General features: G+C 38.2%; 1 protein-coding gene across 1 annotated transcript in view; it reads left to right on the top strand.

Annotated features, from left to right (window-relative positions):
• PTPRQ (protein tyrosine phosphatase receptor type Q) overlaps positions 1–17,469 on the top strand; it is a 228,069-nt gene that overhangs the window by 161,640 nt on the left and 48,960 nt on the right. Inside the window, exons 45-49 of the mRNA XM_075274511.1 lie at positions 1,096–1,217; positions 10,605–10,791; positions 12,044–12,288; positions 14,709–14,775; positions 16,759–16,917. Coding sequence (XP_075130612.1) covers positions 1,096–1,217; positions 10,605–10,791; positions 12,044–12,288; positions 14,709–14,775; positions 16,759–16,917 — 780 coding nt within the window. The remainder of the gene's footprint in view (positions 1–1,095; positions 1,218–10,604; positions 10,792–12,043; positions 12,289–14,708; positions 14,776–16,758; positions 16,918–17,469) is intronic.

The raw sequence follows: 17,469 nt of genomic DNA, 5'->3' as shown, positions 1-17,469 counted from the left end.
AAAGCACATGGACCCCGTAGACTATAATGGTGTCCGTGTGCTTTTCGCATGGTCTCCACACAAGTCATGCAGACAGGAAAGTAGATTGTGAATTACATTTCTGTCTGCATGTTCCGTGCAGTGACCATGCGGAGAGCATACGGACCCCATTATAGTCTATGGGAATCCATGTGCTTTCACTGCACACCGCTTGCAAATGTGTTCAGTAGTCCATTCAGTGGGGTCCCCATGCGGACTCCCCCAAATGGATTACTGACACAGATGTGAATGAGGCCTAAATCTGCTCAGCTCTTCCTGCTCTATAACATGTAAATTGGACTGAATTTACACATTACAACACATTACAGTTGTAATTTAACAATTATTTACACCTTTAAAACTATTTTTACTGTTCCAATGCATCTAAAATCATATTAATAAAAAGGTACAACCCGGTTTGTGCTTACATCTACTATGAAGAGCTTAACATGAGAATTAGCAGAGAACTATGTATGGAATTAATAAGGATAAACAACATCAAGACAGTCCAAAACCAAAATGGTAACAATGAGGGAAGTCTTACAAACAAGGAATCATTAGATGCTATAGAAAAATAATTTTCTTAGACTTTAGATGACAAGAATTTTGTTATTTGGGTTGTCAATTCTAACAAGTTTTACTACTAACATACTAACATTGTTGAATTTTGTTTTGTATGAGAGAATTTACAAATTGTATTCATGGGAATACTAGGTTCATAGAAAAGCTTCTTGTTTTGGATGACCTTTGGTTATGTCTTTCTTCTCAAGCCTCAATGCATTATCTTTAATGTATCTAATTTTCCAAACTATTAATATAGTTACTGGATAAAAATCTACAATGAAAATATAAAAAAAAAATGCTTTCAAACATTTTCAGCACATTGAGTATGATTAGAAATTCTCACTGTTCTTAAATTTGAAGCATCCTGAATGTATCTTTGCTTCTATTCACTTTTCTAGAATTGCTTTGCTTCATATATTATTTACTGATTAATTGATTGATTGATTGATTGATTGATTGATTGAATTAATGAGTATAATATATAATGGTTCACCATTTTTCCATTTTCTGCAGCTGCAGATGGGCCACCACAAAATGTCACAGTCGTTGCCACATCACCCAACAGTATTAATATCAGCTGGAGCCAACCAGTCGTTATAACTGGACCAACCTCATATCTCATCAACATTTCATCGGTAAGGAACAGTTTAGTTCAATGGCTGCAGCAGTCATATGTTATACTCGGCTCTTTCCCAGAACTCCAGTGCTGACTCTTGATGATCCTCCTGGTCTCTTTTTACAGACCATCTGTTAAAGCCAAACAGTGGACTACTATCACTCTACAGTTTGTATTGAGATTCTAAGAATTATTTCATGTAGTTGTATAACTTTATCAGAAATATGAATAGGAATCTTATCCGAAATATGAATAGGACAGAGATCTCTCCATTATACTGCTGAAGTAATTAACTTCAAGGTAATTGATCTACAACCAAGGATCCTTTTACAACGGCAGGTGGGATCCACATCTCTCAGTCATTTATGGTATATTCCATTGATATAGCTGAGATTGGAGTACCCCTTTAATTCTAATTCACCCAGTATCATTGCTTTGATCTTCCTTACTTTTATGTATATTCACTATAACTAGGACACCTTCTGGCTTCATCATGCACACCTCCATTTTCTACAATTAAAATGGCACACATTTCCATATATCATTGCAGTTATGTATTTCATGTTGGAACCAATGTGTAACATCTGCGCCTATTCGGGTCTCTGCGCTACCCTCCGCTCACATGCTGAAGCGCAGGAGGAGTGTTCAGTTTGATTCCTTGCTTAGAGTTCTTGTCTGTAATTGAAATTCCACCAAACCCATCTCCTGCACCTTTATTTCCCTCCGCTCCACTAACAGTTAATCTTAGTCTTGCCTATGTGATTGAAAGCCTGTCTGTCAAACAAGTCTGAGGCGGGTTCTGGATTTCCTATAAACAGGTCATCTGCTCACATATGCTTTGCTGGCTCTTATGACTTTGTCCTTGCTAAGCTTTCTCTTGCTCTTATTGTATTGTACTTACTGACTTCTGACCTTTCACTTTTCTTGTGCCTACTCTTGTATTTCGATTTGGTACTGCTTTGTCTCTCTGGCTTTGACCCTTAGCTTGCCAACCTTCTTCTGTCTTGTCTTGTCTTGTCACAATCTGTGTGACACTTATTCAGAGAAGGGATTGCCTCCCAGTTGTCGTTGGTCGCCTACGGCAGTTCCAGCAGGTAGGTAGGGACAGGGACTGGGTTGAGTTTAGGGCTCACGATCTCTGTTTTCCCCTTCCTCCCTGGTTTCAGCAGCAACACTAGGGAATTGCACAACTAGCACCCCCCTTTTTCAGAGAATTCACACAAGCCGCCTGGGAATCTGGTCTGAAAGATTTGGTGAAAACCAACCGTTTTTTGATTTTTGTTGCAATGATCTCTTGCTAGATGTCTGACACATGCCTAGAACATGGGAGCCTAAAGCATAACTAATTTACGTAACCTCATTTTCTCTATATTTCACATAGATGTACTCTGAACCTATAATCCGTGCATAGTAACATTCAGTGAGAGACAGAATATGTTCTCAATATAGAAGCAAGGGAAAGAATAAAGAGATGCAGGATTTCACATAAACGAAACAAAATTTGTTAATACAGTATATTGCAATATTTATTAATGACACAAATACAGCCAGAAAATCAAAAGCTGTCCGAAATTTTAGTTACACTTTAACCTAACTGTCTGATTCATGCTGAAGCAAGGCTATGTAGGAAATTATCAATGGTTGGCATGGTAAATAGTAGTGATTTGATTAACACTTTGAGTGAGAGAGAATTCTAAGACTGTGTTAACACGGAGGAATTTGCTGCGAATTTGGGGTGGATTTCGCCCCCGTATCTGGAGCAGATTCCTCCCGGAATCCAGATCTTAGCAGGACACAGAAAAAAGAAGAGTCCTGCTTGATGTCGCTGCAGATTCTGCAGCTGATTCAACCGTGGGGTCCGCAACACGAGACTCTCCACCTGGGCCTAATCAGGAGCAGGTTGTTGCGACAGAATGCCGATGCACTGCATATCCTCTTCATTTTCTGCCGTGTGAACATACCCTTACTATTAGCTGTAGCACCAGGCATTTGTGTATCTAACTGCTTCTTTCTTCTCACCCTTCTTTCTCCTCCTCCTTCCCTCTCAACTTTTATGGGTACATGTAATTTGATACTTCATTGAGATGACAGTCCATCTTGGAAGACCAAGATGGATTCAGGTAAAGATTTCAGAAAGCCATTTTAGCAGGGGGAGGAGAATCTGATAAGTGGTAAAAGGAGAGCTAAAACATAATACCAAGTTTCTTATATTCACATGTACTATTGATTTATGCAAAATTTGTTGAAAAGTTAGTGATAATTTAAGGGGTAAGGACTTGTTTTTAACAACTATGGAACATATTTTGAATTGATTGCATGGAAACTTAATTTCTGTATAAAACCCGACTACATAGACTGAACATGATGTGTGGCTTGTTAGTGCATTTTGCATTTAGTGTTATAGCAAACAAAAAAAGTTTTCCTTAGAACTGTACAGTTGTTTTTATTAATTATTGGCAGACTTTAGTCACTTTCCATTTAACATCATACTGCAGCCAATAACTGCTGGAAAAGTATTATTTTTCTGGATAAATTGCTTATAACAGAAAGTTGTTGATTTAGTAGATAACTAAATTGGTTAGGCTTTGTCTACTATTACCTCTAAGTCACTGCTTTACCATTAGTATGCCTACTAAAACATCAGTGACAGACAAAGGGATAACATTCATTTATCTGGCGGAGAAGAATATTGAGATAAGAAAAAATTCTAATTAAAACTAAACAGACGGAGACTAAGGAGATAAAATAGCAGACACGTGAAACATGAGAGTTGGGAACTGCTGAAATTAAAAATGATAACCAAATACTAGAGATTATTTCATCAAGGTCTTTCTGGTCCTATTTGGAGAGCATGAAGTAGAAATTCGTTGTTGAGTATTGTGGCGATGTCACAGCAGCTCTGATAAAAGAAAAACTTGTCTTTATTTCAGACAGCTGAAGTGAAAATCCATATCTATAGGTCAATGTGCTAATGAAATTAAAACAGGGGAAAGGTAGCACTTTAAAGGTTGATAATCTACAGTTTTGTGAGTGACTACGCTAAGCTCAGTGTGATAGAGGATCATCTCTCTGATCTCATGCCAAGCTGATGTCATTGCAATGTACTGACTTAGAAAAATGTTTTACTTGAATTTCTTACTTGGTTTTCTTTAACAATCGGATTACATACAGAAAGGATTTATAATATTTGTAAAGGCAAAATTTGAGTATAGTGTTAGGTGAAGTACATATAGGTATTTTCTAATTCAGATTCATATTCTATATCTTTATACAATCACTCCTTACACCACTGCAGATGTGTATTAAATGCAGTACAGCCAGAATTTGTGTTTTTTTTTCCACGTCACTACATGCCTTCTCAATTTACATATTTTGACTTTCCATTTTTTCTGGATAGATCTCCCAACTTCTGCTCTCACTTGCCTTACGTTGCATGCCGTATCTCAGAGGAAGAATAAAAGTGCCCCCTCCTCTTCTTTCTTCACATGTTCTATTTGTAGTGCTCAGGGCCAGTCTTAGGTTGGATTACACCTTGTGCAAAATCTTTTTATGACCATCTGTCATAAAAAACAAAACAAGACTGTATATTGATAGTGAAACCTCACTAGAATAGGACCTTATGAGAAGACCCCCACTTATAGAACAATTTTTCAGCGACAGATCTTCAGCCCATGAAAATCCACGCTATGAAAGCTGCTTCTCTATAAGAAGATGACTCACTTAAAAAAATACCACTTTTTGGAGTTCTATACACTATGAAACCAATGTGGATGAGGCTCTGTGCTGCATAACATCATGGGACCACAAAAAGCAAGAACAAGAGACTTGCAGTGGACATCATGAGCAAAACATTGCCAACATTAAACTGAAGCAAATAGACCATATCAAAGGCTGACTGCTGAACAATGGAGACTGCAATTTGCCACTTAGATGCTGATCATACTTGCCATCAGTCCCAAGTTTGCTAGAATAATCCTGAAAACTGGGCCACAAATGAGGCAAAAACAATATGCCCACTGTGTCCCTTTAACAAATCTATGTGTCATCCCTGGCCCAAATGTATTTTTCCCATCCTAAATAGACAGATGCTGCAAAGTAAAAATACTGAGAAAACTAGAAGTATTAATAGTTTAATGTTGGAGGAATATGCAAATCTGTCTCCCAAGATGTCAACAGGGAGACAGTGCCTCTGTTAGGCCGCTCTCTATGGGAAGCACCCTGAACCCTGATGGACGTTATCCTCATAATCTAGTTTAATGTTGTAATTTAGCAAAAATAAGTAAAGAACAAAAGAGAAATTACATCAATATTTCATGTGACCGCACTTTGCCTTCAAAACAGCAACAATTCTATTAGGCATGAAGGTTGTTCCAAGCATCTTGGAGAACTAATCACAAATCTTTAGTAGATGTAGGCTTTCTCAAATACTTCTGTCTCTTCAAGTACTCCCAGACAGACCTGATAATGTTAAAATCTGTGTTCTGCGGGGCCATATCACCTCCTGGAGAATTCTTTAATCTTTTTTTTTCCTGAAGGTACTTCTTTAGCTTTATGTTTGTAGCCATCTGTCAATGGATATTATTTGACATCATGATTTGGTGTCATAGACCAATTAACCAATATTAGCACCAACTTTAATAAATATCACTGTACAATAATTTTAATGTTGGAGCAACATGGTGGCTCAGGGGTTAGCACTGCAGCTTTGCAGTGCTTGAGTCCTGGGTTTGAATCCCACCAGGAGTAACATCTGTAAGGATTTTGTATGTTCTCCCCATGTTTGTGTGGATTTCCTTCCATTCTACAAAGACATACTTAAAATGGAAAAAAAATGTACGTTGTGATCCCTATATGGGGCTCGCAATCTACATTTAAAAAAAAATAATTTTAATGTTGTGCGGCTTATTCAAAAGCCAACACAATTCTCTCCAATCTCCTTTGTTTCTTCCTTCTTACCAAAACTACTATTACCCACAAGTTTTGGTAAGTATTTTTTTGCAAACAAAAGGAAAACAGCAATCAAATGGAACAGCATCAGAAATAGACCATTGACTATTGCAGTTTTTTTAATGACTATCCTCTTTACACTCTGATAGGAATATTAAAGAGACTACAAGTACTTAGACTTAGGGCCCTATTATACTGCTCTATATTCAGGGCTATCATGGGCAACTAGAGCTTCCAGGAACATTCGTTTCCTATACTAGCCCTATCTAATAATGCTGCTGATCAGCTGACTAATGAGCAAACACTCGCTGGTCAGCTGATCACATCTTTTATGCAGAATAAAGTTAGGGACCAGAATGAAGGACCGCGCTTCACCAGATGTCAAAGAATAACCAGTTTATTAAAGTTCAACAGCAAACGCGTTTCGGGCATACATCGCCCTTCTTCAAGTGCAAAGGAACTGCCGTGGTGTATATGCTTGCCTGGATGACCAGATGGTACATCTGGTCATCCAGGCAAGCATATACACCACGGCAGTTCCTTTGCACTTGAAGAAGGGCGATGTATGCCCGAAACGCGTTTGCTGTTGAACTTTAATAAACTGGTTATTCTTTGACATCTGGTGAAGCGCGGTCCTTCATTCTGGTCCCTAACTATATCCTTCACACCCTCGGTGAACAGGACCCAGTCGCTCAATCACTTACAGGGAGGAACCCCCTAGAATTGGTTTCCAGGCATTTACAGTAGTTGTGAATTCTTCACAACTTTATCAGGTGAGAGTGCACTTAAACCTGCTACTACACCTCTAACTTAACAATACTTCACCATATACAGCTCAGTGCTGTTTTTTTGTTTTTTCTCTACATTTATGCAGAATAAAGATATAATGTATTCAGGACACTGCTGCCAATAATCCAATCACAGTAGAGATATTTCTCCCCCTATTCAGTTTACATCGGCCTGCAGATCAACATGTTCCATTGCAGTTGTGACGTCTTCTCTTAGGGATCTGGCTGTGTAATACAACCTTTAGTTTTACATTCATGAATACAGAAAATGTATCAGTAAGTGTAATGAGAATCTTCATAATGTGAAGGAAGAATGAAGACAAAATGTAAACAAATGAATGTAAAATAATGCAGATCAAACAGAATATGATGATCCATTCAATAATCTTGTAATTTGGCACTTGTATGCAACAGATGTAAATTAACATGAAGCTCTGTGGAAGAACAGTCATAAATGGGGTTAGTGAAGATGATAATAGTCACATTGTTTCTAGCAGCAATAACAACACTCAGGGGAGTAATGCACCTTTAAGACTGCGGATTCTATGCACAGCAAACCATTACATAAGCATTAGCACCTAGCATTCAGGTCAGGAGCTTTAGGGATTTGTTTAGTATATTACAGGAAGCCATAAATCAGGATTAGAGCGTTGTCTTTACACAAACTGTTCTAATTTAATAAGTGGACCACATGCAGTTTATTGTGCATCATTGATAACAAATGACACCCATCATTAGATAAGAAAATAAGAAAAAATAAGAATGACACATGTATGTTATATATGTTATATGTTGGATATCACTGGCACTATTGGTCTTCAGGGGAAAGGGAATGTCTTTTTAGTGCATCAGAGACAACTGAGAACTGAGTAAGGAATAGGATAAAGCAGTGCATCTGTCAGGGATGAGCAGTCCTAAAATCTTAGCAGCTGCACTTAATATACATATCCCCCAGAGGAAAACTACCGTACAGCTACCTAATCATCAACAATTCCGAAACACGTTGAAATTATATCGTAAAAGCATCCTACAGGGTAATAGGCAGTATTTCAAAGCAGTAGTGTGATTTCAGGCTGAACATCATGACAATTGACAAACCTCCCTGTTTGACATTTATGTGTAGTTTTTATATATTTTGTAGGTTGTGGTAGTTTTTGTGTACATCTTTCTTAACCCCTTCCTGCTAAAGCCATTTTTGTTTTTCTACATTTGTTTTTCACTCCCTATCCTCGAAAACTTCCATAACCTTTTTTATTTTCCTGCACACAAAGGCATATTAGGGCTTATTATTTGCAGGATGAATTATATTATGTAATGGTACCATTTATTACTCTGTATGATATACTGGGAACAGTGGCATAACTAGGAACAGCGGGGCCCCGTGGCAAACTTTTGACATGCCCCCCCTCCGACCGACACCCGCCGAAGACCCCGACTGACTCCCCCACACACACATTCCTGCGCTCTCTATTATTCCCTTTAGTGGCCCCTGCACACAGTATTATGCCTCATAGTGGCCCCTTCACACACTATTATGCCCCACTGTGGACACTCCTTAACAATTATTATACTGTGGGGTCTTTTAAGACCCCAGAGTATAATAATCAGAGACCCAAGGGTTACTTACCTAGGTTACTTACCTTAGGTTACTTACCTATCTCCGGCTCCGCTGCAATCCTTGGTGGTGTCGGCCACATGACCCGGGACGTCACATGACCGGGACCTGCATCCCGGGTTATGTGACATCAGGGAGCGTCCAGAAGTAGGCCTGAACCTGCCCGGAGCGTGGAAAGATAAGTAACAGTGTTTTTTATGTTACTTTACCTCTCCGATCATTATACTCGGGGGTCTGAAAAGACCCTCAAGTATAATAGTAATGTTTGTGGGGCCCTTTCCTAGTGTCTATCATAGGCTCTTCTGGTCTCTTCTGGCTTTTTCTCTCATGTCACACATCCTGGTGACCCCCCTGATGTCTGTGATTAGGCCTCACTGGTCACGTGGGACGTATGAGATAGGCCTCGTCGCCTAATCACAGATCTCAGTGGTGATCCCCTGGGGCATGATGTTTGAGAATATGTTGGAAGAGGCTGCAAGAGCCCACGGGTGTAGACCAGATGCCAGGAAAGACCGGATGCAAGGACAGGTGAATATATATATTTTATTTTATCTGTACCTTCCCTGGGTCTCCGCTTGTTACAGTCTGGAATCTGCAGTGACTCCAGAGTATAATAATAGCACTTCCAGTTTGTACTGAGAACCTTAACTTGCATTAAACGAATCTTGAAAGGTTCGCCCATCACTATTAAAGAACGACAGCTGCTGTTGCATTATGGATGTTGGGTAAGAGTTAAAGGGGGTGTGATTTTTTAAATACTCTTGGGGAACTCTGAATTCAGGTTCTTAGTTAGCTGTCGAGAGCAGAAAATATCTACAAAGAGTGTCTTTAGCTCTTAAGAACTCCGCACATTATATTGACATTTTAATAATATCTGTGTAATGCTTAATTTCTTCTGTGCCGATGTTGCAAGGAAATGAAATACTTTTTAGATTTTACTGACAGTTGACAGCTGAATGTAGAATGCTAACAAAATATTAAAGGATGATTAAAAAAAAAAAACATCTAGATCAACTCAAAATGACTTCAAAACAAAATGACTTCTATAGGAGTTAGAGCTCTGTTTCTCGCCACAATTTTAACATTTAAAGAAACAGCTGCATGCAAGATGAATTGTAATTCTTGTCCACTATTGAAATACATAAGACAGTTTCTTAGAATTTATCGAATTTTCTTTAATTACATTTCTCCATTTATTTGGATGACGTTATAATAAACTGTGAAGCCATCAGACAGGAAGAGTCATAATAACACATTGTATATTCAAGAGTGGAAATGTAAAACTTTTCTGATGTAGCAATAGACAACGTTCCTTCAGTAAGCATATGAAAACATCTAATAAAAAAACTACAAAAACATTAATTGTCTACATTTCTCTGCACATCCTTCTTCATTTTCTTCCTTTGCTTTTATGTCTCAGAGTACAATTAAGACTGAATAAATAAAGAAATCACTCTTGCCAAGAGAGTCTTACAGCAAGTCCCTCCTTATCTTCCTCTTGTTTCTGGCTGTAAGGGGGCGTTCACACTACCGTCTGTGTCCGACAGGTAGTGTCCGCTCCTAGTGTCCGTTCAAAGTCTGGCATGGACATTAGGAGCAGACACTAGCTGTGTCTGTGACACTTGTCATTCATTTAAATGGCAATCGGGTGCGTTCTTTTGCACTCCATGCCCTTCCTTCACTGTCCGCATGTAAAGAGGTCCGACTTTTCAAGCGGACAGAAAAACCCTACATGTCGGACACAGACGGTAGTGTGAACCCCCCCTAAGACAACTGGCTACAGTAGGAGCTTCGGTCTTTAATAAGATGACATATTGCTAAGCCCCTTCCCTTTGATAAAACTAGCTTTCCCTACTCAGTTACCATCTGAAAATGAAACAGATCCGCAATTAAATTAAATTAAATTGGAAATTATCTGTTTTCTGCATGATTTTGTCAGATGGTTCTGCAGACTGGCAACCTGTGGGGACAAGCTATATTTCATCTTTACTTTTATCATTTGTAGTTTTAACATTCCATTTGTTTTCTGTTTTTTTTTTATTTTTTTTTTATATAGGTTAATGGTGTAGACTATTCAAAGGAATTTATAAGGTGGAGTAATGAAAGTAGAAATATTGAAGTCAAAGGCCTGAAGCCATTCACCAATTATTCCATAACAGTCACAGCCTTCACCGGTGATCTAGATTCAGCTGTTACAGAAGGAAAGCCAAGCAATCCAGTGACTGCTACTACTCTTGAGGCAGGTATGTTGATTTTATCTAACACATTTGTTAGAAAAAAAATTCTGCTATTTGTAGTTAAATAATAATTTTCTGTATGTACTACTCTCATCGTGTATAATTTGCATCACACAAAGATCGCTATAGGGAAAATGTATGAAGCCCTATCCTGAGGCATTGTGGTGTAAAAATGTGGAAGAGTACAGATTTCGTGTTTATGTGCACATACATATGAGGACATTTTACATCACCCCACTTTTGAAAAGTGGATGGGAATGTACAGTAATTGTGGTTATCCTGTCAGTATGGCTATTCACCAGATTTATCAAACGTGTCTTTTTAAAAAGTTAACAACAGACATTTATAGTGTACCTTTCTCACCAACGGACTCTAAGCACAGGAAGTGTTGTGGAGTAGGGGAGTTAGTGGCTGCCATACTGTCGATCATCCCCAACACGTCTATTCTACACAGCCATTTTGTACCCGAGGGGAATGCATTTCATGGTTCCCCCATACATTTGAGTGTATGAAGGGATCCATGATAATGGACAAAAATAGAACATGAAGTATGTTTTGACAGTCTGTTACAACAAACCGTCAAAATATCAGTCTTATGAATAGACCCCTTTCACCTGCATTTAACTGAATTTAATGGTACCTTGCGATGTCCATTAAAAAAATAAATATTACATGTCTCTTATATTCCCTGTCATGTGAATAAAGATTAATCCTTGGTCGGTTTAGAACCCAGAACCTTAGAATTGCAAGGCAGCATTGCTAATCACTGAGCCACTGTGTTGCCCAAGTCACAAAAATTGTCACTTCAGTAAGAGGTTGGTATAGAAAATGGAGAAGAAGTGTTAGATATGTTTCAGCATGCCTCCCAGTGACATACTATCCCATACTACTACTATAGATAACTAACCTGCTAGGAGTCCCTTTCCTGGCATATTTTTCAGACTGGTGGATTCAGCTAAGACACAGACTGAGTTTCACGGCCTTACCCACACAACAGTAATAAAAGCCTCCATAACATGACCGTCTTGAGAACACATTGATTTCAGTGTGCCTATTCAAGCAACAGACCTGTCCTGTGGGAACCAAGCAACCTTTTAATATCCTAATCTACGCTCCTCTTTGCAATGTAATTAGATGTTTTTATATTTAGTGACAAAAGGTTATGGAAGACTTACATCCCTTGGGTTTAACCAGTTTTTTTTTCTTTTAAAAACTTTTCCTTTGTGTTACTAAAAAAGTGCTGTAATATTTTCTTTAGTGCCAAATGATCCACCTAAAAACATAACAATTCAGAAGATTCCAAATGAAGTGACCAAAGTTCAGATGACCTTCATACCTCCGGCTGAGCCTAATGGAAACATCCAAATGTTCCAAGCACTGGTGTACAAAGAAGATGATCCCACAAGATCTCAAATCCGCAATCTTAGTATTATTAGGAAAAATGAAGAGTCTGTAACTGCAATTATAGAAGGACTTAAAGGTGGATATACATATAATATAAGTGTAAGTGAAGCTGTCATTCAGGCACTTTCCCAGGTGTACATCCAATTTTTTATTTTTATTTTTTTCAAAAGATGAAACTGTATTCCTGCCTCTTTTTTCTTGCTTTTAGCAACAGCTCTAGAAGTACAAATATGAAAGCTGAGTAATCTATGCAGAAAATCGTTTGCCACATCAAACAAAAGGGCTCTTATAGACAAGCATGTCGCCTCTGAATACACATGCATTGGAGTGACCATTGGTCTACTGTTCTAGATGCACAACCTAATAAATCCCTACAATTCTGCTAGTTCGGGACATCAGACTTGCAGTTAGGAAGGGAATTGCAATATAGCCGCATAAACCTTATAGCGCTGAATACAGACAAGGATCTTTTCTGTCCTGAACAGCATTGAGATTATTTGGGGTACATGCATTGCATTTGCATATCATTACATGTGTCAGTTTTCACTATACAGTATTGCTCATCTTTGCAGATGGACGTCATAATTTCCTTCAAGGCTTAGAAATAATAAATCTTTTGCATAAATCTAAAGCAAAAGTCTATTTAACATTTCTAAATATCTATGCTCCTGAAAAATATTTTTATCTATACTTTTTGAATGTATTCTGTTCAATGTTTCCTGCAACTTATGTCTACTGTCTTGAGCTACTTTCACGATGCAGTTGCAGTGATTGTTTTACATATGCACTTGATTAATGCCTAGTGCATACGTCAAATATACCCAAAAGCACACATGCACCTGAATAAAAGAAAAAGAGAATCCTTTTGGTCTCTGTTAGGCTTGTATATGTAAGCAATTTATCTATCTGTTTGGAATAGTGCATCAGACTGAATAATGTCATTTCTTACAATGGCAGGCAGTGGGGGATAGATGCCACTGTACACATCAACAGACCTAAGCCAATAGTCAGCTAGGTTTAATAGGCCACTAGATGATTGCGTCTGTAATAGAGATAAGCAAGTAGTATTCGATCGAGTAGGTATTCGATCGAATACTACGGTATTCGAAATATTCTTACTCGATCGAATACTACTAGCCATTCACAGTAAATATTCGTTTCAGAACCAGCGTTGATTGGCCGAATGCTATACACTGTATAGCATTCGGCCAATCAACGCTGGTTCTGCAGCAGGCTCGTCCTTGCTAGTCAGGAGAGCTGGCAACTTGCTGTTACTAGGGAGCTGACTTTTTCTCATAGAAATGAATACACCAGCGTTGATTGGCCAGTGTACAGCATTCGGCCAATCAATGCTGGTTCTGCCGTAGGCTCGTCTGTGAGGAGGTGGAGTCTAAGATCGGACCACAGCAGTCTCCTTTGTGGTCCCATTTTAGACACCACCTCCTCACAGACAAGCCTCAGGCAGAACCAGCATTGATTGGCCAAATACTGTGCACTGGCCAATCAACGCTAGTCAATGTATTCTTATGACAAAAAAAGTCAGCTGCCTCGTAACAGCAAGCTGCCAGCTCTCCTGACTAGCAAGGAAGAGCCTGCTGCAGAACCAGGGTTGATTTGCTGCAGGCTCGTCTTAGCTAGTCGGGATAGCTGGCAGCTTGCGGTTACGAGGGAGCTTACTGTACAGTGCAACTGCAAGCGCTGTGCAGTTAAAGCGCAGGGACCCCATAGACTATAATTGGGTCCGTGTGCTTTAACTGCACAGCGCTCCTCCTAAACACTCTCCTCCTGCCATTCGTGGACTTGGTGACTCTCCTTTAGTCGAATAGTGGTTTCCCCTGAAACAAGCATTTTTTCCCATAGACTATAATGGGATTCGATATTTCACCGAGTAGTCAAATATTGAGGCTCTACTCAAAATGAATATTGAATCTCGAATATTTCACTGTTCGCTCATCTCTAGTCTTTAACAGTCTCAGTAAAACACTGCTGAGTAACCCCTTGTTCACATCTGTGTTTGGTAATCCGTTGGGGGAGTCCGCATGGGGACCCGCCTGAATGGAATATCAAACGCATTGGCAAGCGGTGTGCAGTGAAAGCACTATAATGGTGTCTGTGACTATAATGGGGTCCATGTGCTCTCCGCATTGTCCGCATGGAACATGTGGACAGAAAAGTACTTTGTGATCTACTTTCATGTCCACATTATTTGTGCAGGCAGCACACGAAAAACACATGTACCCCTTCATAGTCTATGGGGTCTGTGTGCTTTCACTGCACACCACTTTCCAATGGCTTTGGTATTCCATTCAGGGGGGGTCCCCATGCAGACTTCCCAAACGGTTCACCAAACAGAGATGTGAACGAGTGGTAAAATGAGTCTATAAAAGCTTCATGAACTAAATAAAATAGACTTTAATCCTCTAACTACCACCTCCAGAACAGTCCCTAAACAGTTTATTAGAAAATAATAGCACATCAAACTAACAGCAGCTTGTAAATAATCTATCTTCCCTTTGTAGATATATGCAGTGAATGGTGCTGGGGCCGGACCAAAAATCCAGATGAGAATTACAACTGATGTAAAGGGTGAGATTAAAAGTTTAGTTTTAATATTAATTCCTATTATACATTGTCACTTTACTCCCCTCCCATTGATATAACATTTCAACCATTTTCCACAATTATACTTAATTCACTTTATTCATCATCTTCACCACAAACCAAATTATTTGTCTCCATACCTTGTACCATTGTTATTACCTTTATTATTCTAGTTATTGTTTTTTTGCTTTTCATTATATTTTATTTACCTTTTTTATGCACCTCATCTATTGTTATATTGCTATAGCTCATAATTTAATTTACCTAAGATCTAATCTTTTCTTTAATTTATTTGTGAAAAATATAATGTCTAATTTGCTGTATTCTATCCTTAATAAGCATGGATTTATTACATAAAAACAATTGTTGAAATATATAAATAATTCCTACAACAGAGAACTATAGTGAGCGCCGGTGAGCATTTTATGCTCTCCGCTGCAAAACCGGTTTTTTTAAACCGGACACAGAGAACTGCATGTCTGACTCTGTGTCCTATTTAAAAAAAAACTGGTTCACTTGAGTGGTTTTAAAAAATGATTGCCGGGTTTCCTTCCTCTATCCAGTTTCTCGGGGCAGAAGACGTAAACCTAGCTGGATTGGCTAAAGCACGCATGGGCGCAGATGTGAACCCGCCCTAACTTTTATAACCCATTGAAGTCAACGAGTTTTCATCCGGACCGTTTGAAATCAGTTTTTGAAGATGCTAAATACTGATTACAAACGGATTTGCCAAACGCAGATCTGAACCAGGCATAAGGCAGGGGCCCCATGTTGCGCAGACATAGCATTTTACAGTAACTACAAAATGGATTAGATTTTAGCTAATCCCATCCACTCATTGCAGAAAGAAATCCACAGCGGAACTGCTGCGATTTCAAAATCCATCACGTTTTTGTAAATCGCAGCATGTTAGTTATACCTATGGAAACGCTGGCTTGTTCTGTGTAGGTATAATCACATATATAATTGCAACTATTTATAACTTACAACAGTTATAACTACAGAAATTCTAGGATTTTTTCCTTATAAGTATAATAGGGGCAGAAAGTCTGCAGAGAAAAACTCTACAAACTTCCTATGAAAAACGCTACGGAAAAAAGCACAATGCGTTTCCACCTCCTTTTTTTGCAGCGATTTGCTGCGTGGAACCATAGCTTAAAAGGGTTTTCAATGATATTATATTGATAGCCTATGTGTATACAAAGCCATCAACATATGATCTCAAAACTCAACAGATCAGCACAGCAAAGGGGCATCAATGCTTGTCCCTACTGTCTCATGTATAGTGTGTGCATTTATGCCCATAGTAGAGTGTGCAATATGTAACCATAACACAGACTACAATGGGCTACATTGGTCCATGTGGGGTTTTCTTTCAATTACCAAGTTTTCTACTAGAAGCTAAGGAATTGTTCTGGTATACTACCATCAACGGAGCATGCTGTATTCTGCTCTCTACATTATAAGCTCCTTGTATACACCCTAATTTTAAAAAGTATTACAGATGTCTTCATTGAAATGCAATAATACCATAGTTGGAATCCATGTGATATAGATCCAAAGTATGTTAGCTTACTTTATTCTACAGCAGCACATACTACCTCTCTAAATGTAGTACTAGTAACTGTTGTCTGAAACAATGTTTCTTAACTCCAGGCTCTAAAGGTTGCCAAAAGGACATAATCTCAGGATTTCCTTAGTATTGTATAGGGTATATAGCTATTGCTAGAGCATCAGATATTGCCATGGGTGTTGTTAATATAAGATATCAAATAGAAAAGTAGTTAACAATGAATGCCCTCATTAATAATAATAATAATAATAATAATAATAATAATAATAATACATAATACCACTTATTTGGGAAGTTATATTGATGCATCTTATTCTTTGTTATCATGTTACTTTTTAAACTACTATTTTTTTTTTTTTTATCTTTTTGTATTTTTTTTTCTTCTCTTTCAACAGAACCACCTCGTCCTGTCATGAAACCGGTGCCTATTTATGATTCAAGTGGGAGTGTTATGGCTACCTCGACCACAATTACCATTAAAATGCCGGTATGCTACTTCAGTGATGTCAACGGGCCAATTAAAAAAATTCAGATTCTTGTTTCAGAAATAGGAGGTAAGGAAGTATTCTTCAACAAATTCTTTGTTTTCAAAATATATTTTATGCAGACAAAATTCTGACATTGATTATGTTTCTGCCATAAAAAAAGAAAGTTTGTGCTTGCAAATTTTGCAGAGTGTTTTTCTTTCTTGCTTTTCAGAAAGTTGGCAGATGTTGGATATTTGGAGCTCATAAGCTCCAGATGTCACCAGCTGCTAACTTATAATGGCAGATGTAAATAATGAAATGCAACAGTGTGAAATATACAGGGTGCCAATACTGAAACTGCTTTGTCAAACATACAAAATTCCAAAATGTGGCTAAAATGTATTCAAACACATTTTTTGTCTGCACGTGCACCTACTTATCTGCCATGCACATACACAGGTGTATGTTTCTCTTGTGTCTTTGCTTTTAGTATTCTAGTGCAAAATTTGGAATTCAAGGAAATGGACTTGTAAAAAAAACCTCTATGTTTTTATGTTGCATTGTGTTTATTATACAGAGAATAGCTCCTCTTCATAATGAATTATTACTTATTGAATAAATTATTAAGCAAATAAAAAT

This window comes from Leptodactylus fuscus, chromosome 5 (genome assembly GCF_031893055.1).
Source record: "Leptodactylus fuscus isolate aLepFus1 chromosome 5, aLepFus1.hap2, whole genome shotgun sequence".
NCBI classification, from domain to species: Eukaryota; Metazoa; Chordata; class Amphibia; order Anura; family Leptodactylidae; genus Leptodactylus; species Leptodactylus fuscus.
Note: the sequence above shows the minus strand (reverse complement) of the source record. Positions and strands in the feature narration are given on the sequence as shown.